Source organism: Taeniopygia guttata, chromosome 29 (genome assembly GCF_048771995.1).
Source record: "Taeniopygia guttata chromosome 29, bTaeGut7.mat, whole genome shotgun sequence".
NCBI classification, from domain to species: Eukaryota; Metazoa; Chordata; class Aves; order Passeriformes; family Estrildidae; genus Taeniopygia; species Taeniopygia guttata.
Window position 1 is genome coordinate 4,198,278 of NC_133054.1, and position 24,864 is coordinate 4,223,141.

Here is a 24,864-nt window from a genome sequence, read left to right on the forward strand (position 1 = left end):
CCAAAATCTTGAGGGGTCCCAAAACTTTGAGGGGTCCCAGACCCCCCTGGGGGGGTCCCAAAATCTTGGGGGGGGTCCCGGAATCCTGAGGGGTTCCAGAGAACCCCAAAAATCCCAATTTTCTCTCCGATGTCCCAGGTCGGAATTTCCGGAAATTCTGCTTCGTTTAATTCTTAAAAAGGAGGGAAAACCCCCCAAAAAAACGCGGCAAAACCGTTCAAAGTTGATTTATTTCCCCCCCTGTAACTGCGAGCAAATCCCGGAGTTTTATTGCGGTTCTGGCTCAATTCTGGTTATTAAACCAGTTCTGGTTATTAAACCAATTCTGGTTCTTTATTAAACCAATTTTGTTTATTAAACCAAATCTGGTCATTAAACCAATTTTGGTTCTTTATTAAACCAATTCTGGTTATTCAACCAATTTTGCTTTGGGGTTGTTCCCCTTCCTGAGCTCCTCGGGGGGATCCCGGTGGGCAGCGAGGGGACCCCAAATTTGGAACGAGGGACCCCAAATCCTCCCTGGGGACAATGAGGGGACCCCAAATCCTCCCTGGGGGCAGCGAGGGGACCCCAAATCCTCCCTGGGGGCAGCGAGGGGACCCCAAATCAGGAATGAGGGAACCCCCAATCCCCTCCGGGGGCGGCACCGCGGATCCCCCCGGGAATTCTGGAGAACGGGGGAGGGATATCCAAGGCGGGGGTCCCGGGGGGTGGTCCCGGGGGTCCCGGGGGTCCCGGGGGGGGTCCCGGGGGGTGTCCCGGGGGTCCCGGGGGGGGGCTCAGGTTCGCAGCCAGGAGCGCAGGTGCCCCTCGGCCAGGGCGATGCCCAGCATGGTGCCCGCCCCCAGCAGGAACCCCGAGTTCTGCAGCGCGAAGCGGCCCCAGGAGCCCCCGGCCGAGCCCCGCAGCGCCTCGGGGAGCTGGGGGGGAAAAGGGGGGCGTGAGACCCCCAGTGACACCCCCAAACCCCCAGTGACACCCACACCCCCCCACGGGTACCCCCAAACCCCCAGTGACACCCCCAAACCCCCAGTGACACCCACACCCCCCCACGGGCACCCCCAAACCCCCAGTGACACCCCCCGGACACGCCCAAAACCCCCCATGACACCCCCTGGACACCCCCAAACCCCCCATGAGACCCCCAGAACACCCTCAGAGCCCCCCATGACACCCCTGTGACACCCGCAGGACCCCCCCCAGACACCCCCAAAGCCCCCATGACACCCCCCAGACCCCCCCAAACCCCCCGTGAGAACCCCCAGACCCTCTCAGCAATCCCATGAGACCCCCAGAACACCCTCAAACCCCCCCATGACACCCCTGTGACACCCCCCAGACCCCCCAAACCCCCCATGACACCCCGAGAACACCCCCAGGACACCCACCAGACACCCCCAAACCCCCCATGAGAACCCCCAGACCCTCTCAGCACCCCCATGAGACCCCCCAGACACCCTCAAACCCCCCCAAACCCCCCCCCCTCACCATGTCGGTCAGGGCCACGTAGAGGAAGACCCCGGCGGTGGCGGTGAGGAGCCAGGGGGCGAGGGGGGTCCCGCTGCCCCCCAGGGCGACCCCCGCCAGCGCCCCCAGGGCCGAGAGCAGCGCCGAGAGCAGCGAGAGGAGCAGCAGCGAGCGCGGGGCAGCGCCCGCCCGCAGCAGCAGCGCCAGGTCCCCTGCGGGCACCCAAGGGTGGCATGGGGGGTGCCATGGGGGGGGTTTGGGGGGGTGGCATGGGGGGTTTGGGGGGATCCGGGGTGTCTGGGGGGTGTCCGGGGGGTGGCATGGGGGGTTTGGGGGCTTTGGGGGTGTCTGGGGGGTGTCCAGGGAGTGGCATGGGGGGTTTGGGGGGGTCCGGGGGGTGCCATGGGGGGTTGGGGGGTTTGGGGGTGTCTGGGGGTGTCCAGGGGCTGGCATGAGGGGTGTCCAGGGGGTGGCATGGGGTGTTTGGGGGTGTCTGGGGGGTGTCCAGGGGGGGTTTGGGGGGGTTTGGGGGTGGCATGGGGGATTTGGGGGTGTCTGGGGGGGTGGCATGGGGGGGTCTGAGGGTGTCTGGGGGGTGTCATGGGGGTTTCGGGAGGGTCCGGGGGCTGTCACGGGGGGTCTGGGGGTGTCTGGGGGGCATCACGGGGATTCTGGGGATGTCCGGAGGATCTCACGGGGGGTTTGGGGGTGTCCAGGAGGTGTCATGGGGGGGGTCTGAGGGTGTTCTGGGGGTCTCACAGGGGTTCGGGGGTCTCACGGGGGTCTCACGGGGTTCGGGGGTGCCCCGCTCGGGGGTCTCACGGGGGTTCGGGGGTCTCACGGGGGTTCGGGGGTGTCCGGGGGGTCTCACAGGGGTTCGGGGGTCTCAGGGGGGGCTCACCCAGCTCGTGGGGCAGCTCGTGGCAGAGCACGGCCAGGGCGGTGCTGAGCCCGCTGGGGAGGCCGTGCGAGAAGGCGGCTCCTGGGGGGGGGGAGGGGGTTCCTCAGCCCGGGGCTGCTGCTCTGCCCCTGCCCCTGTCCCTGTCCCTGTCCCCCTGTCCCTGTCCCTGTCCCTGTCCCCCTGTCCCTGTCCCCCTGTCCCTCTGTCCCCCTGTCCCTCTGCCCCTGTCCCTGTCCCCCTGTCCCCCTGTCCCCCCAATCCAGCCCTGTCCCCATCCCTGAGTCACCGGGCAGCCTTGTCCCCCTGTCCCGTTGTCCCCCTGTCCCTCTGTCCCTGTCCCCCTGTCCTCCTGTCCCTGTCCCTGTCCCCCTGTCCCCCTTGTCCCCCTGTTCTGTCTCTGTCCCCGTCCCCGTTCCCGCCCCGTTCCCGTCCCCGTCCTCGTCCCCATCCCCGTTCCCTCCCTCTTTCCCGTCCCTGTCCCCGTTCCCGTTCCCTTTGCCGTTCCCGCCCCGTTCCCGTCCCCGTTCCCGCCCCGCCCGTTCCCGTTCCCATCCCCGTTCCCATTCCCGTTCCCTTTGCCATTCCCGTCCCCGTTCCCATTCCCGTTCCCATTCCCGTTCCCTCCCCCGTTCCCGTTCCCGCCCCGCCCCGCCCGTTCCCGTCCCTGCCCCGTTCCCATTCCCGTTCCCTTTGCCGTTCCCATTCCCGTTCCCGCCCGTTCCCGTTCCCGTCGCACCGATGGCCAGCCCGTCGGTCAGGTTGTGGACACCGTCTCCCAGCACCACCATCCACGCGATGTCAGCGGCACCGGGCCCGGGGCCGTGCGAGTGTCCGTGGGAGTGTCCGTGGGAGGCTCCCGGGGGCGGCTCCCGGTGGGGCTCCCGGTGGGGCTCGGGGGGTCCCGGCTCCAGCTCCGGTTCCGGCGCCGTCAGGTGCCGCAGCTCGGTGCCTGCGGCGGGACGGACACCGCGGCTCCCTCCGGTGTCTGCCGGTACCGGGGGCTCTGCCGGGGGGTGCGAGGGGGTCGTACCTGCCCGTGACGGCGCCGGGACCCCCGCGGCCATACCGGGGGTCTCTCCATGGGGGCGTCCCTGGTGACAACGGAGTCGTTGTGTGCAGAACCGGCCCCGGTGGCGGCTCCGTGCCCGCCCGGTGCCCGGTCTCGCTCTCACCGTGGCCTCCCGCCGGTGCCGCAGCACCCCGAGGAGCAGCTCGAGCACGAAGAGCAGGTAAACGCCCGCCAGCACCGCCAGCCCCTGCAGCACGGCGGGGCTCGGCTCCCCCGGTGCCTCCGGGTGACTCCCGTTCGCCTGCACACCGGAGAGGCGGCGGCGGCTCGGGGCAGCACCGGCACCGCGGCGGTCGGTGTCCCCCCGGTGCCGCCGCCGCGGCGGTACCTACGTGCGGCCAAAGGTGCAGCAGCGCGTCCCCGCAGAGCGTCCCCGCGGCCAACGGCACCAGGAAGGCGAACAGCGAGCGGCGGGAGCCCCGGGCCCGCGGCGGGAGCAGCGGCACCGCCAGCACCGACGGGAGGCTGACCGAGAGCACGGCCAGCAGCGCCCAGCCCAGCGCTGCCGGCGGCGTCAGGCACCCCCCGGTACCGGGAACGGGCAGCAGCGCCCGGCCCAGCGCTGCCGGCGGCGTCAGGCACCCCCCGGTACCGGGAACGGGCAGCAGCGCCCAGCCCAGCGCTGCCGGCGGCGTCAGGGCACGGCCCGGTACCGGGAACGGGCAGCAGCGCCCAGCCCAGCGCTGCCGGCGGCGTCAGGCACCCCCCGGTACCGGGAACGGGCAGCAGGGCCCAGCCCAGCGCTGCCAGCGGCGTCAGGCACCCCCCGGTACCGGGAACGGGGAACACCCGGTAGGGGGGTGGGGAGGGGGAATGGGGGAGCAGGGATGGGGGAATTGGGGATGGGGAATTGGGGATGGGGAATGGGAAGGGGGAAATGGGGATGGGGAATTGGGGATGGGGAAATGGGGATGGGGGAATGGAGAACTCAGGGATGGGGAACTCAGGGATTGAGACCCCAGGGGTGGGGAAATCAGGGATGGGGACCCAAGGATTAGGAACTCAGGGATGGGGGAATGGGAAACTCAGAGATGGGGACCCCAGGGATTTAGGGATGGGGCCCCAGGACTGTGGAAATGGGGGTCCCAGGGATGGGGAAATCAGGGATGGAGACCCCAGGGATGGGGAAATCAGGGGTGGGGAACTCAGGGATGTGGAAATGGGGGTCCCAGGGATGGGAATCCTGGGGATTTATGGATGGAGACCCCAGGGATGGAGACCCCAGGGATGCAGGGAGGGGAACCCCAAGAATGGAGACCCCAGGATCAGGAGTGGGAGGCCGGGGTGGGGGGCACGGCTCAGGGACGGGGGTGAGGAGTGCAGGGGGGCCTGGGGGATGCAGGGACGGAATCCCCCACACCATAACGGGGACGGGACCCCGGGCCGGGACACGGGCACCTCTGGGGAGGGGGACCCCGGGAGCAGCTCGGGGATCCCCGGGATGAGGGATGTGGGGCCGGGGAGCAGCGAGGGGCCGCGGGGTTGGGGTTACCTGGCCAGAGGGTCCCCCCCGGGGGTGGCAGTGTCGCCTCATCGCGGTGCTGGATGCAGACGCGGCTGTCGATCTGGTAGAGCAGCGCCGGGCACAGCAGCGAGAACTGCTCCGGTGTCAGCTGCGCCGCCGAGTCCAGCCCGAAATTCAGCAGCAGTTGGGTCCCGTTCAGGCACTGCGGGCCGGGGATCGCGCTGAGCGGTGCCGGGGATCCCGGCGAGCAACCGGAGCCCCCCCGGTGCTGCCCCGGTGCTGCCCCGGTGCTCCCGGAGCGCGGCACGGCGCGACCCCCCCGTCCCCACTCACATCGTCGTGCGGGTGGTCGGTGCTGGAGTGCTCCAAGCCCAACACCCTGCCCAGCAGGCTGAGACCGGGCCGGTACTGCCGGGGCACCCCCGCGGCCCCGGGGGGCTCGGTGGGCACCGGGTGCTGCCAGCTGGGCGGTCGGGAGGGCGGGGGGCTGCGGGAAATGGGGAGGGGGTGTGTGGGGTGAGCCCATCCCCACCGCACAGCGCGAACCGCGGCGGCCCCACGGGGAAGGAACGGGGGGGGTACCTGAGGGGCGCTCCGGTGCTCGGTGCCGCGGCCCCGCCGTGCTCCCGCAGCGGGTGCCGGTGGCGGTGCTTGTCCTCCTGCACCTCCAGCAGGTCCAGGTGGGCGGCGTGGCCGTGGCCCAGCTCCTCGTGCTGGATCTGCACCACCCGCACCGTGCCCAGCCCCAGGCTGCCCAGCAGCCGTGCCAGCCCCTCGAAGGGCAGCGTCCCGTTGTGCCCGTACTGCCCGAAGAGCTGCCGCAGGTAATAGCCGTGCTCCTGCTCCGCGTCCTCCGGGAGCCGCCCCGGGACCCCCGCGGCACCACCGGGCCCCGTCAGCAGCAGCAGCGCCGCAACGGCCGCGAGGAAACACCGGCGGCTCATGGGGCCGGTCCGCGGCGGCGGCTGAGGGACGGCGGGGTCGGGGTCAGCCCCATGTGGGGAGGGGCACCCCGATGTGGGGAGGGTCCCCCGAGGGTGGGAAGGGTCACCCCACTTTGGGGAGGGTCCCCCGAGGGTGGGGAAGGTCACCCCACTTTGGGGTCAGCCCCATGTGGGGAGGGTCTCCCCGCTGTGGGGAGGGTCTCCCCAGGTTGGGGAGGGTCCCCCGAGGGAGGGAAGGGTCACCCCGCTGTGGGGAGGGTCACCCCACTTTGGGGAGGGTCCCCCCACTTTGGGGTCACCCCGATGTGGGGAGGGTCCCCCGAGGGAGGGAAGGGTCACCCCACTTTGGGGAGGGTCCCCCGAGGGTGGGGAGGGTCCCCCGAGGTTAGGAAGGGTCCCCCGATGCTGGGGTCACCCCGAGGGTGGGGAGGGTCACCCCGATGTGGGGAGGGTCACCCCACTTTGGGGAGGGTCACCCCACTTTGGGGAGGGTCACCCCGATGTGGGGAGGGTCCCCCGAGGGTGGGGAGGGTCCCCGAGGTTGGAGAAGGTCCCCCGAGGGTGGGGAGGGTCCCCCGATGTTGGGGTCACCCCGAGGGTGGGAAGGGTCCCACGAGGTTGGGGAGAGTCCCCCGAGGGGGGGAAGGGTCTCCCCGATGTGGGGAGGGTCCCCCCCCGGTTGCGGAGGGTCCCCCCGCCGTTCCCCGCCCGTGGGAAAGCTCCAGCCGGTACCGGGGTCACCTCCCGGGCCACGTGCGGCGCTCCGGGGCTCGGGGACACCGGGGGGGGGGGGGAGGGGGACACGGCCGCTGTGCCCCCCAAACCGGGGGGGTGGCGAGAGTTGGGGGGGGTCACCGGGAGCGCGGCGGGTGCCCCTCGTCCTTGGGGCGAGGTTTTGCAACCGGGGGGTTAATGTTTTACCGGGAGGGCGATAAAACCCCCGGGAACCCCCCCCCGAGCCCCCCACGCCGCCCCCCGGTACCGGCGGGGAACGCGGGACGGCCCCGCACCCCACCGGGCTGCCCGCACCCCCCCGCTCCCCGTTCCACGTGCGGCCCGGCCACGCCACGCCGCGGCACCGGGAGACCGCGGGAGCCGCCGCCGCCGCGCTGCCACCCACGGGTGCCACGCGGTGACCCACGCGTGTCCCCAACCCCACCGGAGACCCCCCAGGTGCGCCCGGTTAACCCCCCCCACCCCCCACCCAAACCGCGGGACCACCGTGGGGGCGGCGCTGGCACCGCCCGTGCCACCGGGACCCCTCCCGCGCCCACCGGGACCCCTCCCGTGCCCTCCCGTGCCACCGGGACCCCTCCCGCGCCCACCGGGACCCCTCCCGTGCCCTCCCGTGCCCACCGGGACCCCTCCCGTGCCCACCGGGACCCCTCCCGTGCCCACCGGTGCCCACCGGGACCCCTCCCGTGCCCACCGGGACCCCTCCCACGCCCACCGGGACCCCTCCCGTGCCCTCCCGTGCCCACCGGGACCCCTCCCGTGCCCTCCCGTGCCCACCTGAGCCCACGGGGACTCGTCCCCGCGCTGTCCCCGCGCCCGTCCCGCGCCCGTCGCGCCCGAACCGGGGGGGCCAAGGGTCACCCCGGAGCTGCTCCCGGCCGGCCCCGGTAACCGGGAGGGGCCGCGGGGAGGGTCCGGGCAGAGCGGCTGAGGCGGGGGCAGAGCTCAGGTCTTTATTAACCCCTCCCCACCGACACCGGGGGCGGGGGGCACCGGCGGGACCCCCCCCGCGATCCCTGAGCACCGGAGGGGGACTCCGGGCCAGCCCCGGTGGGGTGCGGAGGACACCGGGCACCCCCTTCCCGCTGCGGGCTCGGGGAACCGGGACCGCTCCCGGTTGATGGCGGTACCGGGGGGACACCGGGAGGCACCGGGAGGCACCGGGAGGTACCGGGGGGGTTCCGCAGTCGGGGGGCCGCAGCCCCGGTGGGGTGGGGAGGGCACCGGGCACCCCCTTCCCGCTGCGGGATCGGGGAACCGGGACCCCCCCGGTTGATGGCGGTACCGGGGCGGCCCCGGGGGGTTCCGGGGGGGTACCGGGGGGGTCCCCGTTATCTCTTGCCGCTCCGCCGCGTCTCTTTGCCGTTGCTGACCGGGCCGGGCTGGCTGCGGGTGATGCGGCCGCTCGGGGGGTGCACGGGGGGGACCCCCGGGCTCAGCCCGTTCCCGTTCTGGCTCTCGGGGGCTGCGGGGAACCGGGAGGTGAGGGGGGGGCTGGGGGGGGGTACCGGGGGTTACCGGGGGGGTTCCGGGGGCGGTACCGACCTGGGGAGGCGGCGGGGGGGCCCGGGGGGGGCTGCGGAGCTGCCGGGGCCGAACTCTCGGGAGGGGCCTGGGGAGGGGATGGAGACCCCCGAGTGTCACCGAGGGGGTTTGGGGGGATTTTGGGGGGGTTTGGGGGGTCTGAGGGGAATTGGGGGGGGGTTGGGAGGATTTGGAGGGAATTTGGGGGAATTTTGGGGGGTTTAGGGGGAATTTTGGGGGAATTTTGGGGGATTTAGGGGGAATTTTGGGGCGTTTAGGGGGAATTTGGGGGGAATTTTGGGGGACTTGGGGGGAATTTTGGGGTGTTTAGGGGATCTGGGGGGAATTTGGGGGGGTTTGGGAGGATTTGGGTGGAATTTTGGGGGGTTTAGGGGGAATTTGGGGAGAATTTGGGGGGTTTGGGGGGAACTTTGGGGTGTTTAGGGGATCTGGGGGGAATTTGGGGGGGTTTGGGAGGATTTGGGTGGAATTTTGGGGGGTTTAGGGGGAATTTGGGGAGAATTTGGGGGGTTTAGGGGGAATTTGGGGGGATTCAGGGCAAATTTGGAAGGATTTGGGGTAAATTTGTGCAAATTTGGTGCAAATTTATGGGGATTTGGGGTAAATTTGTAGGGATTTGGTGCAAATTCATGAGGATTGGGGTAAATTTGTTGGGATTTAGAGTAAATTTGTAAGGATTTGGGGTAATCTGTGGGGATTTGGGGTAAATTTGTGGGGATTTAGGGTAAATTTGTGCAAATTTGTGGGGATTTAGGGTAAATTTGTGGGGATTTGAGGTAAATTCGTGGGGATTTGGTGCAAATCCATGAAGATTTGGGGTAATTTGTGGGGATTTGGGGTAAATTTGTGGGGATTTAGGGTAAATTCGTGGGGATTTGAGGTGAATTTGTGGGGATTTGAGGTAAATTCGTGGGGATTTGGTGCAAATCCATGAAGATTTGGGGTAATCTGTGGGGTTCCCCTCTGCCCCCACACTCACCCCTTTGCCCTGCGCCTGCTGTGCCACGTACTCGGGGTTGGGCTCGCTGAAGTTGGGCACCTCGGAGTAAACCATGCAGAACCTGTGGGCACAGCGCGGCTTTTTGGGGTGCCCCCGATGCCAACACCCCCTTGGCACCCCAAAATCCCCCCAAAACCCCCCAAAAAACCCCAAAACCCCCCGGGCTGCTCCTCACTCGCCGATTTTCTGCAGGTCACCACCACGGCCGGTGTAGAGCGTCAGGCAGCCCTTGAAGACGGAGGCGTAGCTGAGGATGAGGAGGGTTGGGGGGTCACAGCGGTGTCCCCAAGTGTCCCCAGGTGTCCCCAGTGTCCCCAGTACCCCTTGGTGAGGCGGATGATGTCCCCAGGCTGGATGAGGTTGCCCACATCGTCCCACACGGAGATGTTGATGCTGCCGCTCTTGTCGGCCACTTTGCACGTCCGAACCTCGTGGCCGTCCTTGGTCTTGGTCACCCGGCCTGGGGGACAGCGAGGGGACATCGGGGTCACCCGGGGACACAGGGGTCACCCTGGGGACACAGGGGTCACCAGGGGACACAGGGGTCACCCAGGGGACACAGGGGTCACCAGGGGACACGGGGGTGGCACTGACCGGTCTCCAGCACGATGAAGATGAGGTTGAGGTTCTTGAGGCCGGGTTTGACGTCCTTGACCAACGTCTCGGCGCTCATGGCGAGGGGACAGCGAGTGGCACCTTGGGGACAGCGAATGGCACCTTGGGGACACCAAATGGCACCCTGGGGACAGCAGGGACAGGGAATGGCACCTTGGGGACACGGAGTGGCACCCTGGGGACATGGAGTGGCACCCTGGGGATACCAAATGGCACCTTGGGGACATCAAATGGCACCTTGGGGACACCAAATGGCACCTTGGGGACAGGGAATGGCACCTTGGGGACACCAAACAGCACCTTGGGGACACCAAATGGCATCTTAGGGACACGGAGTGGCACCCGGGGGACAGCAGGGACAGGGAATGGCACCTTGGGGACACCAAACAGCACCTTGGGGACACCAAATGGCACCTTGGGGACACCAAATGGCACCTTGGGGACACAGAGTGGCACCTTGGGGACACCGAGTGACACCCTGGGGACAGCAGGGACAGGGAATGGCACCCATGGGACACCAAATGGCACCTTGGGGATGCCGAGTGGCACCCTGGGGACATCAAATGGCACCTTGGGGACACGGAGTGGCACCCTGGGGACATCAGGGACACAGAGTGGCACCCATGGGACAGCGAGTGGCACCCTGGGGACACCAAATGGCACCTTGGGGACACCAAGTGGCACCTTGGGGACAGGGAATGGCACCCTGGGGACATCAGGGACACAGAGTGGCACCCTGGGGACACCAAATGGCACTTGGGGACAGCAGGGACAGGGAATGGCACCCATGGGACACCAAATGGCACCTTGGGGACACCGAGTGGCACCCTGGGGACAGCAGGGACAGGGAATGGCACCCATGGGACACCAAATGGCACCTTGGGGAGACCAAATGGAACCTTGGGGACACGGAGTGGCACCCTGGGGAAAGCAGGGACAGGGAATGGCACCCTGGGGACACCAAATGGCACCTTGGGGACAGGCGGTGGCACCTTGGGGACATTAAAGTGGCACCGTGGGGACAGAGTGGCACCCTGGGGACACCAAATGGCACCCTGGGGACAGGGAATGGCACCCATGGGACATCAAATGGCACCTTGGGGACACGGAGTGGGACCCTGGGGACAGAGGGGACACGGAGGAGTGGCACCCTGGGGACATGGAGTGGCATCCTGGGGACAGCAGGGACAGGGAATGGCACCTTGGGGACATCAAATGGCACCGTGGGGACACCAAATGGCACCTTGGGGACAGAAAGTGGCACCCTGGGGACAGCAGGGACAGGGAATGGCACCCATGGGACACCAAATGGCACCTTGGGGACACGGAGTGGCACCTTGGGAATAGAGGGGACACAGAGGAGTGGCACCCTGGGGACATCAGAGACACCGAGTGGCACCCTGGGGACATCAGGGACAGGGAATGGCACCCATGGGACACCAATGGCACCGTGGGGACACGGATGGGACCCATGGGGACACCGGGACCGGGGGACACCGGGGACAGGGAGGGCTTTGGGGAGCGGGGGGACACCGGCGGTGCCAGCTCTGGTACACCGGGACAGGGACACCGGGACTGGGACACCGGGAACGGCAACGCGGAGGCAGCACCGGCACCGGCACCGGGGCAGCGGGAGCATCACGGCCGGGCACCGGGACTACCGGACAGCGGGGAGACACCGGGGACAGGACCGCGGGAACGGGACTACCCACGAGAGACACTCCGGGGCCACCGGGAGCGGGACCGGGAGCAGAACCGGGACCGGGACCGGGCCCGGGAGCAGAACCGGGACCGAGAGCAGAACCGGGCCCGGGAGCAGAACCAGGACCGGAACCGGGACCGGGGCCGGGACCGGGGCCGGGGCCGCACTCCCTCCCTCCGGTCCCGCCGCCAGGGGGCGCTCCCCCGCCCGCCGCGCGCTCACCGGGCACGGCGCCGCCGCCGCCGCCGCGGGCGATCCCGGAAGTCCTCCACCGCAGCCAATCAGCGCGCGGGGAGCCTGTTGACGAGCAGCACCCCCAACCAATAGAGATGCAGAAAGGGCGGGACTATGCGGCTAAACCACGCCCACTCCTCATCACCGCCTTCTCCGCCTCAACCACCGAGTTCCGGCCGGAGCGGCACTTCCGGTGCGGCACTTCCGGCCAGGGCGGCACTTCCGGCGCGGCGGCGGCGGCACCGGGAGGAGGCCGCGGCCGCCGCTGAGCCCCGGGCGGCACCGGGAGGCCCCGAGCGGCACCGACAGGCCCCGGGCGGGCCGGGCCCGCCCCCCGCGGTACGTGCGGCTGTTGGAGCGGCAGCGGAGACGCCCCCGGGACGCTGTTTGCGGCTCCCGGTAGCACCGGGAGGGGCCGCGGGGTGGGGGAGGGGAAACGGCCCCGGGAGGGCCCCGGGGGGGGCGCGGGGGGAGGAGGAGCCCCGGGCCCGGGGGGGGTAGCGGGGACCGGGAATGGAACGGGAAAAACCGGAGGAATTTTGGGGGAAATCCAAAATAATTTGGGGAAAAATCCAAAAGAATTTGGGGGAAAATCCAGAGGAATTTTGGGGAAATTCCAGAGGAATTTGGGGGAAAATTGGAGGAATGTTCGGGAAAATCCAGAGAAATTGGGGGAGGGGGGGGAAATCCCGAGAAATTTTTGGGGAAAATTGGAGGAATTTGAGTGAAAATCCAGAGAAATTTTGGGGGGAAGTCCAGAGGTATTTTTGGGAAAATCCGAAATAATTTGGGGAACAATCCAGAGGAATTTGGGGAGAAATCCAGAGAATTTTTGGGAGGAAATTCAAAAGAATATGAGGAAAATCCAGAGGAATTTTTGGGGAAAATCCAAAAGAATTTGGGGAAAATCCTGAGAAATTTGGGAGAACTCCAGAGAAAATTAGGGCAAAATCCAAAATAATTTGGGAAATACTCCAGAGAAATTCGGGGAGAAATCCAGAGAAATTTTAGGGAACAATCCAAGAGAATTTGGGGAAGACTCCAGAGACATTTTGGGAAAACTCAGGAGGAATTAGAGGGAAAATTCAGAGGTAATTTGGGGAAAATCCAAAACAATTCTGGGGAAAGTCCAAAAGAATGTGGGGAAGACTCCAGAGAAATTTTGGGGGAAATCCAGAGGAATTTGGGGAAAAATCCAAAATAAATTGGGGAGAAATCAAAAAGAATTTGGGAAGAATATGGAGAAATTTGGGGAGAAATCCAGAGGAATTTGGGGGATATCCCAAATAATTTGGGGGAAATTCAGAGACATTTTGGGGGAAATCCAGAAAAATTTGGGGATAATATGGAGAAATTTGGGGGAGACTCCAGAGAAATTTGGGGCAAAACCCCAAAGGACCTTCCCTGTCTGATTTTTCCCGATTTTTTCTCTTTTTTTGGGATCAGATCCGTCCTGCAGGACCTCGTGGCGCCGCCCTGTGGGAGAGGAGAGGGAAAAATGGGAGAATTTTGGGAGAAATTCCCAGCAGAGAGTGAGGCCAGCCCAGCCCTGCGACATTCCAGGAGGAATTCTGCCACGGGAGGTAAATCCAGCTGCCTTTTCCATGGAATTCCTTCCATTTTTCCATGGCAATTCCTCCAATCCTTCCTTTTTCCATGGCAATTCCTTCAATTTTTCCATGGGAATTCCTTCAATCCTTTCTTTTTTCCCCAGGGAATTCCTTCAATCCTTCATTTTTCCATAGGAATTCCTTCAATCCTTAATTTTTCCATGGCAATTCCTCCAATCCTTCCCTTTTCCATGGCAATTCCTTCAATCCCTCCTTTTTCCCATAGGAATTCCTCCAATTCTTCCTTTTTCCATGGAAATTCCTTCAGTTTTTCCATGGCAATTCCTTCAGTCCTTCAATTTTTCCATGGAAATTCCTTCAATCCTTTTTACATGGGAATTCCTTCAATCCTTTTTCCATGGAAATTCCTTCAGTCCTTCCTTTTTCCCATAGGAATTCATCCAATCCTTCATTTTTCCATAGGAATTCTTCCAATCCTTCATTTTTCCATAGGAATTCCTTCAATCCTTCCTTTTTCCATGGGAATTCCTTCAGTCCTTCCTTTTTCCTTATCCTTTTTCCATCCTTTCCTTTTTCTTTTTTTGGGAATTCCTCCAATGTTTCCTTTCCCCTTTTCCCCTTTCCTTTTTCCCCTTTTTCCCTTTCTTTTTCCTTCTTTGGGAATTCCTCCAATCCTTCCTTTTTCCTTTTTATTTTTTCCTTTTTCTTGCCTTTCTTTTTCCTTTTTGGGAATTCCTCCAATCCTTCCTTTTTTCCATGGGAATTCCTCCAATCCTTCCTTTTTTCCTTTTCCCTTTCTCCATCCTTTCCTTTTCCTTCTTTGTGAATTCCTCCAATCTTTCCCTTTTTCCCTTTTCCCCTTTTTCCCTCCTTTCTTTTTCCTTTTTTTTGGGAATTCCTCCAATCCTTCCTTTTTTCCATGGGAATTCTTCCAATCCTTGGAGGGAAAATTGGAGAAGAGCTGGGAATTCCCAGAAATTCCCAGGGAAGTTGGTGAAGAGCTGGGAATTCGGGTGGAATTTGGTTAAAAAGTAGTTGGAATTTGGATGGAATTTGGGATTTGGTTGGGATTGGGAAGCTCAGAAGTGAAAGGTTAAAGAAAAGCAGAATTTTGGGATGATCCTGGTGTGATCCCAGAATTTTGGGATGAGCCTGGAATCCAGGGAATTTTCCAGAGCTCTGGGAACAGCTGAAATCAGGGAATTTTTGGGGAGGGATTTGGGGCCGTTCCAGGCTGTGGGATCGGCCCTGACCCCGCAGCTGTTGGCTCTTATCAAAGATTTTCCCAGTTTTTTGGTTTTTTTTTGGGAATAAAGGATCCGGCACCTGGAGCTGGGGACAGAGTCCCTCCCTGGGGCCACGCTGGGGGCTCCAGAAACCCAAAAAATCCCAAAAAATCCCAAAGAAATCATTTAAAAAGGGGAAAAAAAGTGTGGAGGGGAAGGTCTGGGCTGAGTGTGGCTCTGTGGGATGGGGTTGGGCTCCAGAAATCCCAAAATATCCCAAAGAAATCCCAAAAAATTGTAAAAAAAAGTGCTGAGGGGAAGGTGTGGCTCTGCAGGGGTTGGTTGGGGCACACTGGGGACTCCAGAAATCCCAAAAAATCCCGAAAAAATCCCAAAAAAACAGGAAAAAATGTATGGAGGGGAAGGTCTGGGCTGAGCGTGGCTCTGTGGGATTGGGCTGGGCCACACTGGGAACTCCAGAAACCCCAAAATCCCAAGAAATCAAAAAAAATCTCAAAAACCAAAAGAAATCCCAAAAAAATCCCAAAGAAATCATAAAAAAAGGGGGAAAAATGTGCTGAGGGGAAGGTGTGGGTTGAGCGTGGCTCTGCGGGGTTTGGCTGGGCCATGCTGGGGACTCCAGAAATCCCAAAAATCCCAAAAAATCCTGAAGAAATCCCAAAAAAGCAGGAGGAAAGGTGCTGAGGGGGAGGTGTGGGCTGAGCGAGGCAGATCCCAACCCCAGGGGCTGGAGGGGCTCTGGGAAATCCCAAATTCCCCCAAAAGGACCCCAATTACCCCATCCCAGACCCACGGCAGCTTCATGAGGGGCGGCTCTGCCCCCGAGCCCGCTGCCGTGCCCTCCCGGTGCCGTTACTGTGCCCTCCTGGCACTCCTGGTGCCCTCCCGGTGCCCTCCCGGTGCCCTCCCGGTGCCCACTGCCGTACCCTCCCGGTGCTCCTGGTGCCCTCCCGGTGCTCCTGGTGCCCAGTGCCGTGCTCGTCCTGGCGCTCCTGCTGCCCTCCTGGCACTCCTGGTGCCCAGTGCCATGCCCTCCCGGTGCTCCTGGTGCTCCCAGTGCCCTCCCGGTGCTCCCAGTGCCCTCCCGGCGCTCCCGGTGCCCTCCTGGAGCTCCCAGTTCCCTCTCAGCGCTCCTGGGGCCCTCCTGGTGCCCTCCCGGTGCTCCCGGGGCCCTCCTGGCACTCCTGGTGCCCAGTGCCGTGCCCTCCCGGCGCTCCCGGTGCCCTCCTGGAGCTCCCAGTTCCCTCCCGGTGCTTCTGGTGCCCTCCCGACATTCCCGGTGCTCCCGGTGCCCTCACAGTGCCCTCCCGACGCTCCCAGTGCCCACTGCCGAACCCTCCCGGCGCTCCCGGTGCCCTCTCGGCAGTCCCGGTGCCCTCACGGTGCCCTCCTGGTGCTCCCAGTGCCCACTGCCGAACCCTCCTGGCACTCCCGGTGCTCTCCCGGCACTCCCGGTGCCCTCCCAGTGCCCTCCTGGCGCTCGCGGTGCCCTCCCGGTGCCCTCTTGGCATTCCCGGTGCCCTCCCGGTGCCCTCTTGGCATTCCCGGTGCCCTCTCGGTGCTCCCGGTGCCCTCCCGGCCCTCACAGTGCCGTCCCGGTGCCCTCCCGGTGCCCTCTGGGCGCTCCCAGTGCCCTCGTGGCGCTCCCGGTGCCCTCATGGCGCTCCCAGTGCCCTCCCGGTGCCCTCGTGGCGCTCGCGGTGCCCTCTGGTGCCCCCACAGGGTCGCGGTGCCGGTGACAGCGATGGGGTACGATGTGACACGGTTCCAGGGGGACGTGGACGAGGACCTGATCTGCCCCATCTGCAGCGGGGTCCTGGAGGAGCCGGTGCAGGTACGGCACACCTGGGGGGGGTGGGGGAGGGGGGCTGGGGTCACAGGGGAGGGGTCACAGGGGAGGGGAGGGGTCACAGGGGAGGGGACAGCACAGGTGAGGGGACACAGGGCAGGGGTCACAGGTGAGGGGTCAGCACAGGGGAGGGGTCACAGGTGAGGGGTCACAGGGGAGGGGACACAGGTGAGGGGTCACAGGGCAGGGGTCACAGGGGAGGGGTCACAGGGGAGGGGACACAGGTGAGGGGTCAGCACAGGGGAGGGGTCACAGGTGAGAGGTCAGCACAGGTGAGGGGTCAGCACAGGTGAGGGACCCCCGTCCTGGGGAAGGAGTGGCGGTGGCACTCAGGGCTCTGATCAATCCCATGAATGGTTCCTGTGGGTGATCCCACCATTGATCCCATGATTGATCCCATGACTGAAGGAGCTGAGGTGGCACTCGGGGCTCTCCTGGGGATCAGGATTGATCAATCTCATGATTGATCCCACGATCAATCCCATGATTGATCCCATGGCTGAAGGAGCCGAGGTGGCACTCGGGGCTCTCCCCCCCAGCCTCGATGCCCCGGGAGGTTTCTCCATCCCGGCCTCGATGCCCTGGGAGGTTTCCCCAATCCCAACCATTCCACGATCAATCCCATGATCAATCCCATGGCTGAAGGAGCCAAGGTGGCACTCGGGGCTCTCCCCCCCAGCCTCGATGCCCCGGGAGGTCTCCCCACCCCATCCTCGATGCCCCGGGAGGTTTCTCCCCCCCAGCCTCGATGCCCCGGGAGGTTTCTCCATCCCACCTCGATGCCCCGGGAGGTTTCTCCATCCCACCTCGATGCCCCGGGAGGTTTCTCCATCCCGGCCTCGATGCCCCGGGAGGTTTCTCCATCCCACCTCGATGCCCCGGGAGGTTTCTCCACCCCATCCTCGATGCCCCGGGCGGTCTCCCCAATCCCAACCATCCCATGATTGATCCCACAGTCGATCCCATGATCAATCCCATGACTGAAGCAGCCAAGGTGGCACTCGGGGCTCCCCAGCCCGACCTCGATGCCCCGGGAGGTTTCTCCATCCCACCTCGATGCCCCGGGAGGTTTCTCCATCCCACCTCGATGCCCCGGGAGGTGTCCCCACCCCAGCCTCAATGCCCCGGGAGGTTTCTCCATCCCACCTCGATGCCCCGGGAGGTTTCTCCATCCCACCTCGATGCCCCAGGAGGTCTCTCCCCCCCAGCCTCGATGCCCCGGGCGGTCTCCCCCCGCGCCCCACGCGTGACCGCGTCGTTCCCCGCAGGCGCCGCACTGCGAGCACGCCTTCTGCAACGCCTGCATCACGCAGTGGTTCTCGCAGCAGCAGACGTGTCCCGTGGACCGCAGCGTGGTGACGGTGGCCCACCTGCGCCCGGTGCCGCGGATCATGCGGAACATGCTCTCCAAGCTGCAGATCACCTGCGACAACGCCGTCTTCGGCTGCACCGCCGTCGTGCGCCTCGACAACCTCATGGCCCACCTCAACGACTGCGAGCACAACCCCAAGCGCCCCGTCACCTGCGAGCAGGGATGCGGGTCAGGGCGGGCACGGGGCGGGCACGGGGCGGGCACGGGTGGGGTGGGGGTGGACAGGGGATGGACACGGGATGGGGGTGGACACGGGATGGACGTGGGATGGACGGGATGGGGGTGGGATGGGATGGGGGTGGATATGGGATGGGGATGGACGCGGGATGGGGATGGACATGGACATGGGGATGGATGTGGGATGGGGATGGATATGGGATGGACAGGGGATGGGGATGGACACAGGATGGGGGTGGACACGGGATGGGCAGGGGATGGGGGTGGATATGGGATGAGTATGAGATGAGGATGGACGTGGGATGGGGATGGACACAGGATGCACATGGACTTGGACATGGACATGGGGATGGACATGGACATGGGGATGGACGTGGGATGGGGGTGGATATGGGATGGGGATGGACATGGGATGGACAAGGATGGGGGTGGACAGGGGATGGGGGTGGATATGGGATGGACAGGGTGTGGGGGTGGATGTGGGATGGATACAGAATGGGGATGGACACAGGATGGACAGGGGATGGGGATGGATATGGGATGGACAGGGTATGGGGGTGGATGTGGGATGGATACAGAATGGGGATGGACGTGGGATGGGGATGGATGTGGGATGGGTACAGGATGGGGATGGACACAGGATGGGGATGGACACGAGATGGACAGGGGATGGGGATGGACATGGGATGGGTACAGGATGCAGATGGACGTGGGATGGGCATAGGATGGGATGGACACAGGATGGGGATGGAATGGCATGGACATGGGATAGGGATGGACCTGGGATGGCCATGGGATGGGGAGGGACATGGGATGGGCATGGCCATGGGATGGGGATGGACACAGGATGGGGATGGACATGGGAAGGACACAGGATGGGGATGGACACGGGATGGCCGTAAAATGGACACAGGAATGGCCCTGGGATGGACACAGGAGGGGGATGGACATGGGATGGAGATGGACATGGGATGGGATGGGATGGAGATGGACACAGGATGGCACTGGGATGGACATGGATATGGGATGGGGATGGACATGGGATGGAGATGGACACAGGATGGCACTGGGATGGACATGGATATGGGATGGAGATGGACACAGGATGGCACTGGGATGGACATGGATATGGGATGGGGATGGACATGGGATGGAGATGGACACAGGATGGCACTGGGATGGGCACTGGGGCTGCCCTGGGATGGACACAGGCATGGGGATGGACACAGGAAGGGCCCTGGGATGGGGCACGTCCAGGAGAGGTTCAGATTGGACATCAGCAGCAATTTCCTCCTGGAAAGAGCTGTCAGGCTTTGGAACTGCCCAGGAAGGCGGCAAAGGAGAAAAATCCCCATTTATTCCCCGAATCCTCCCCCAGCCTGGCACTCAGAACCTGGCTTCCCACGCCTGGATCAGCTCTGCAAGGTGTAAATTCCCCTAATTTGGTGTCTCCACCTTTTATTTTCTGCTGCTGGCAGGTTGGAGATGCCCAAGGACGAGCTGCCCAACCACAACTGCATCAAGCACCTGCGCTCGGTGGTGCAGCAGCAGCAGACGAGGATCGCCGAGCTGGAGAAAACCTCGGCCGAGCACAAGCACCAGCTGGCCGAGCAGGTGGGCCAGGAGCACCAGGCTTGGGCTACAGGGGCAGCTTTGGGGTGCTGGGCACTGAAATCCCAAAAAAAAAATAGGGGAAAAGTGACTGGGCTGAGTGTGACTCTGTGGGATTGGGCTGGGCTACACCGGCGGCTCCAGAAATCTCAAAATCCCAAAGAAATCCCAAAGAAATCCCAAAGAAATCATAAAAAAGGGGGTAAAAATGTGTGGAGGGGAAGGTCTGGGCTGAGTGTGGCTCTGTGGGATTGGGGTGGGCCACGCCGGCGGCTCCAGAAATCTCAAAATCTCCAAAGAAATCCCAAAGAAATTATAAAAAAGGGGGTAAAAATGTGCTGAGGGGAAGGTGTGGGCTGAGTGTGGCTCTGTGGGATTGGCCTGGGCCACACTGGGGACTCCAGAAATCCTAAAATACCCCAAAAAATTCAAAGAAATCCCAAAAAACCAGGAAAAAATGTGCTGAGGGGAAGGTGTGGGCTGAGTGTGGCTCTGTGGGATTGGGCTGGGCTACACCGGCGGCTCCAGAAATCTCAAAATCCCAAAGAAATCCCAAAGAAATCCCAAAGAAATAATTTTAAAAGGGGAAAAATGTGCTTAGGGGAAGGTCTGGGCTGAGTGTGGCTCTGTGGGATTGGGGTGGGCTGCACCGAGGACTCCAGAAATCCCAAAATCCCCAAAAAATCCCAAAGAAATCATAAAAAAAGGGGAAAAAATGTGCTGAAGGGAGCAAAGGTTTGAGTGTGGTGGGGCAGAAATTTTTAATGTTGTTAAAAGATCTGGTGTATTTAAAGGCTGTAAGTTAAATCTGGTAATCGCTATTGGTTTTTGTTCAAATTTTATTCTTCTAATTTTGTCTGTTTTAAAGTGTTAATTAGAATTTTATATTTGTATTTATTATCTTTGTAAGATAAAAATAACAGGAAAAAACAAGGGGCAGGTTTGGGTTCTTAGGCACCAAAAAATGGGCAAAAACAAGGGTCGGGTTTTGGTGCTTGGACACCAAAATCCCCCCCAAAAAAAGGGGAAAAATGCTTTTATTTCCATTTTCAATGCCATTTTTCCCTACCTTGGCAGAAGAGGGACATCCAGCTGCTCAAGGCGTACATGAGGGCGATCCGCAGCGTCAGCCCCAACCTGCTGAACCTGGAGGAGACCATCGAGTACAACGAGATCCTGGAGTGAGTGCGGGGGATTTGGGGGCTTTCTGAGGGAAATTCATCGTTTTTGAGGGAAATTCGTCCTTTTTTGAGGGAAATTCATCATTTCCTGAGGGAAATCCATCATTTTCTGAGGGAAATTCATCATTTTTTGAGGGAAATTCATCATTTTCTGAGGGAAATCGGTCATTTTCTGAGGGAAATTCATCATTTTCTGAGGGAAATTCATCAGTTTTTGAGGGAAATCGGTCATTTTCTGAGGGAAATCGATCATTTTTCTGAGGGAAATCGGTCATTTTCTGAGGGAAATTCATCATTTTTTGAGGGAAATTCCTCATTTTCTGAGGGAAATTGGTCATTTTCTGAGGGAAAATCATCATTTTTTGAGGGAAATATGTCATTTTTCTGAGGGAAATTGGTCATTTTTTGAGGGAAATTCATATTTTTTTTGAGGGAAATTGTGGGTGAACCCCCACAATTCCACAATCCCACCCCGTCCCTGACCCCTCTGAGTGTCTCCAGCTGGTTGGACCCCCACAATCCCACAATGTCACCCCCAAACCCCCATCCCTGACCCCTCCATCCCCCCCCAGGTGGGTGAACCCCCACATTTCCATTCTTTCACCCCAAACCCCCATCCCTGACCCCTCTGAGTGTCTCCAGCTGGCTGAACCCCCCCAATTTCACAATCCCACCCCCAAACCCCCATCCCTGACCCCTCCATCCCCCCCAGGTGGGTGAACCCCCACAATTCCATTATTTCACCCCCAAACCCCCATCCCTGACCCCTCCATCCCCCCTCCAGCTGGGTGAACCCCCCCAATTTCAGAATCCCACCCCCAGACCCCCATCCCTGACCCCTCCATCCCCCTCCAGGTGGGTGAACCCCCACAATCCCACGATTTCACCCCAAACCCCCATCCCTGACCCCTCTGAGTGTCTCCAGCCGGCTGAACCCCCACATTTCCATTATTTCACCCCCAGACCCCCATCCCTGACCCCTCAATCCCCCCTCCAGGTGGCTGAACCCCCCCAATTTCACAATCCCACCCCCAAACCCCCATCCCTGACCCCTCCATCCCCCCCCCAGGTGGGTGAACCCCCACAATTCCATTATTTTAACCCCAAACCCCCATCCCTGACCCCTCCATCCCCCCCAGGTGGGTGAACCCCCACAATCCCACAATGTCACCCCCAGACCCCCATCCCTGACCCCTCCATCCCCAATCCAGGTGGGTGAACCCCCCCAATTTCACAATCCCACCCCCAGACCCCCATCCCTGACCCCTCCATCCCCCTCCAGGTGGGTGAACCCCCCCAATTCCACAATCCCACCCCCAAACCCCCATCCCTGACCCCTCCATCCCCCTCCAGGTGGGTGAACCCCCACAATTTCACAACCCCACCTGAAACCCCCATCCCTGACCCCTCCATCCCCCCAGGTGGGTGAACTCGCTGCAGCCGGCGCGGGTGACGCGCTGGGGCGGGATGATCTCCACGCCGGACGCGGTGCTGCAGGCGGTGATCAAACGCTCGCTGGTGGAGAGCGGCTGCCCGGCGTCCATCACCAACGAGCTGATCGAGAACGCCCACGAGCGCAACTGGCCCCAGGGCCTGGCCACGCTGGAGACGCGCCAGATGAACCGCCGCTACTACGAGAACTACGTGGCCAAACGCATCCCCGGCAAGCAGGCCGTGGTGGTGATGGCCTGCGAGAACCAGCACATGGGCGAGGACATGGTGCTGGAGCCGGGGCTCGTCATGATTTTCGCTCACGGAGTGGAGGAGATCTGAAAAAAGCAAAAAAAAAAATTGAAAAAATCCGCCTCGGGGGGAGCGGTTTTCCCGGACTTGGAGTTTTTAGGGTTTGTGATTTTTGCTCGTGGCGTGGAGATCTGAAGAACGGCAAAAAAATCCATCTCAGGATGGCAGGAGGGTTTTCCCAGACTTTTTATGGTTTGTGATTTTCGCTCATGGCGTGGAGGAGATCTGAAAAAAGCAAAAAAAAAATGGAAAAAATCCGCCTCGGGGGGAGTGGTTTTCCCGGACTCGGGGGGAGCGGTTTTCCCGGACTCGGCGTTTTTTAGGGTTTGTGATTTTTGCTCACCACATGGAGGAGATCTGAAGAACAAAAATCCACCTCAGGATGGCAGGAGGGTTTTCCCAGACTTTTTATGGTTTGTGATTTTCGCTCACGGAGTGGAGGAGATCTGAAAAAAGCAAAAAAAAAATTGAAAAAAATCCGCCTCGGGGGAGCGGTTTTCCCAGACTCGGAGTTTTTAGGGTTTGTGATTTTTGCTCACCACATGGAGGAGATCTGAAGAACAAAACAAAAATCCATCTCAGGATGGCAGGAGGGTTTTCCCAGACTTTTTATGGTTTGTGATTTTCGCTCACAGAGTGGAGGAGATCTGAAAAAAGCAAAAAAACAATTTAAAAATCCACCTCAGAATGGCTCGCGGGGGGAGTGGTTTTCCAGACTTGGAGTTTTTAGGGTTTGTGATTTTTGCTCACCACATGGAGGAGATCTGAAGAACAAAACAAAAATCCATCTCAGGATGGCAGGAGGGTTTTCCCAGATGTTTTTATGTTTGTGATTTTCGCTCATGGCGTGGAGGAGATCTGAAAAAAAGCAAAAAAAAAATGGAAAAAATCCGCCTCGGGGGGAGCGGTTTTCCCGGACTCGGCGTTTTTAGGGTTTGTGATTTTTGCTCACCACATGGAGGAGATCTGAAGAATGGCAAAAAAATCCACCTCAGGATGGCAGGAGGGTTTTCCCAGACGTTTTTTGGTTTGTGATTTTCGCTCACGGAGTGGAGGAGATCTGAAAAAAGCAAAAAAACAATTTAAAAATCCACCTTGGGATGGCTTAGGATGGGTTTCCCAGACTCCCGGACTCGGTGGTTTTAGGGTTTGTGATTTTCGCTCGAAGCGTTGAGGAAATCTGAAGAACAAAACAAAAATCCACCTGGGGATGGCAGACGGTGGTTTTCCAGATTTGGAGTTTTTAGAGTTTGTGATTTTCGCTCACAGCGTGGAAACTTGGGGAAAAAAAAAATCAACGGTTTCGCCATCTCGGGACGGCAGAAAAATTGAATTTCTGGACATGGAATTTGAGAGTTTCCCACTTGATTGGACCCGTTATTTCTCGGCTCGAGGAGAGGGGGAGCGGGGGCACTGCCAGGCCCCTCGGGGGTCCCCCCAAATCCCGCCAGGCTCCGTCTCCTCGCCCCCCCTGGAACTCCCACCCGGCTCCGTGTCCCCCGATGGTGTCACCAAGCCCGGGGTGAGGGGTCCTTGGCCTTGGGGACCCTCCTGTCCCCCTCGATTTGTGCATGCCCCGTGATCCCCCCCGGGCATCTCCCACCCCCTCAGTCCGTGTTTGGCTCTGCTTTCTCCACCCTTGCTGTTACTTTCCAGACACTCGTGATCGTGGTTCTGTATTTTATTTTTTCCTTTTGTACTTTAATTTTTTTTTTTTTTGACCTTTTCTCATTTTTACTCCCCATTTTTATTTGATTTTTCAAGTACCGTGGGCAGGCGCCGCTGGCCTGGGTCCGTGGGACTCGTTGGGATTTTAATTTATTTGCATTTATTTTGGTTATTTTTTACCGTTGTTTCTCCTGCGGTGTCGGTCCCGGCAGATCCGGCGGGAGGCAGGGATTGAAGTGATCAATAAACAGAATTCTGGTTGCTTTATCCCCGCTTTGGGGGCCTCCTCCTGCACCCCAAAACCCTCCCCGTGTCGGGGGGGCTCAATCTTGGGGTAAAAATGGGTGGGTTTGGGGCTGTCCTCCCCATCCTGGGGGCATCTGGGGATCAATAAATGGGAGGGAGAGGGGGTGGTTGGGGGTCCCGGGGGCTCCCCCTGCCCTGAAGCCCCCCAGATGTGCCCCCCAAAAAGGATGGAGCTGTCCCCCTTAAAAGAGCTGGGACCAGAGTGGGGTTCTCACTTCTGCTGCCCTTAAAAAGGTCAGAGAATCCAGGGGGGTCCCCACTGCCCCCACCCCAAAAAGAGCTGGGACTGGGACTGGGGGGTCCCCACTGCCCCCACCCCAAAAGGAGCTGGGACTGGGGGTGTCCCCACCCCAAAAAGAGGTGGGACTGGGACTGGGGGATCCCTGTTGCCCCCACCCCAAAAGGAGCCGGGATTAGAGGGGTTCCCATTGTTCCCACCCCTCAAAGAGGTGGGACTGGGAC

General features: G+C 61.5%; 3 protein-coding genes across 14 annotated transcripts; 1 reads left to right on the top strand and 2 right to left on the bottom strand.

Moving 5' to 3' along the window:
- Window positions 1–212: 212 nt before the first annotated feature.
- Window positions 213–7,508, bottom strand: SLC39A5 (solute carrier family 39 member 5). The gene is made up of 11 exons (XM_072919724.1): window positions 7,359–7,508; window positions 5,485–5,867; window positions 5,236–5,389; window positions 4,930–5,104; window positions 3,770–3,939; window positions 3,541–3,678; window positions 3,399–3,459; window positions 3,105–3,317; window positions 2,369–2,449; window positions 1,489–1,679; window positions 213–920 (listed from the first exon to the last, which is right to left on the bottom strand). Exons 2-11 carry the CDS (start codon window positions 5,844–5,846, stop codon window positions 780–782), a joined length of 1,686 nt encoding a protein of 561 aa, XP_072775825.1. The 5' UTR covers window positions 5,847–5,867; window positions 7,359–7,508; the 3' UTR covers window positions 213–779.
- Window positions 7,509–7,520: 12 nt separating this feature from the next.
- Window positions 7,521–11,772, bottom strand: NABP2 (nucleic acid binding protein 2). Of its 12 annotated transcripts, none has more exons than XM_072919733.1 (7): window positions 11,666–11,731; window positions 9,979–9,999; window positions 9,721–9,822; window positions 9,448–9,586; window positions 9,306–9,373; window positions 9,106–9,187; window positions 7,521–8,046 (listed from the first exon to the last, which is right to left on the bottom strand). In XM_072919733.1, exons 3-7 carry the CDS (start codon window positions 9,797–9,799, stop codon window positions 7,527–7,529), a joined length of 888 nt encoding a protein of 295 aa, XP_072775834.1. In that variant the 5' UTR covers window positions 9,800–9,822; window positions 9,979–9,999; window positions 11,666–11,731; the 3' UTR covers window positions 7,521–7,526. The 12 variants fall into 12 exon arrangements, with proteins under 12 accessions (XP_072775834.1, XP_072775832.1, XP_072775833.1 ...); XM_072919731.1 differs by lacking the exon at window positions 9,979–9,999 and adding an exon at window positions 10,985–11,006; XM_072919732.1 differs by lacking the exon at window positions 11,666–11,731 and adding an exon at window positions 11,454–11,508.
- A 94-nt stretch (window positions 11,773–11,866) lies between these two features.
- RNF41 (ring finger protein 41) lies at window positions 11,867–24,363 on the top strand. The gene is made up of 7 exons (XM_041711522.2): window positions 11,867–12,016; window positions 13,124–13,260; window positions 16,218–16,329; window positions 17,613–17,884; window positions 19,372–19,507; window positions 20,582–20,685; window positions 22,107–24,363. The coding sequence occupies exons 3-7, from the start codon at window positions 16,240–16,242 to the stop codon at window positions 22,456–22,458; spliced, it is 954 nt and encodes a 317-aa protein (XP_041567456.1). The 5' UTR covers window positions 11,867–12,016; window positions 13,124–13,260; window positions 16,218–16,239; the 3' UTR covers window positions 22,459–24,363.
- The last annotated feature ends 501 nt before the right edge of the window (window positions 24,364–24,864 follow it).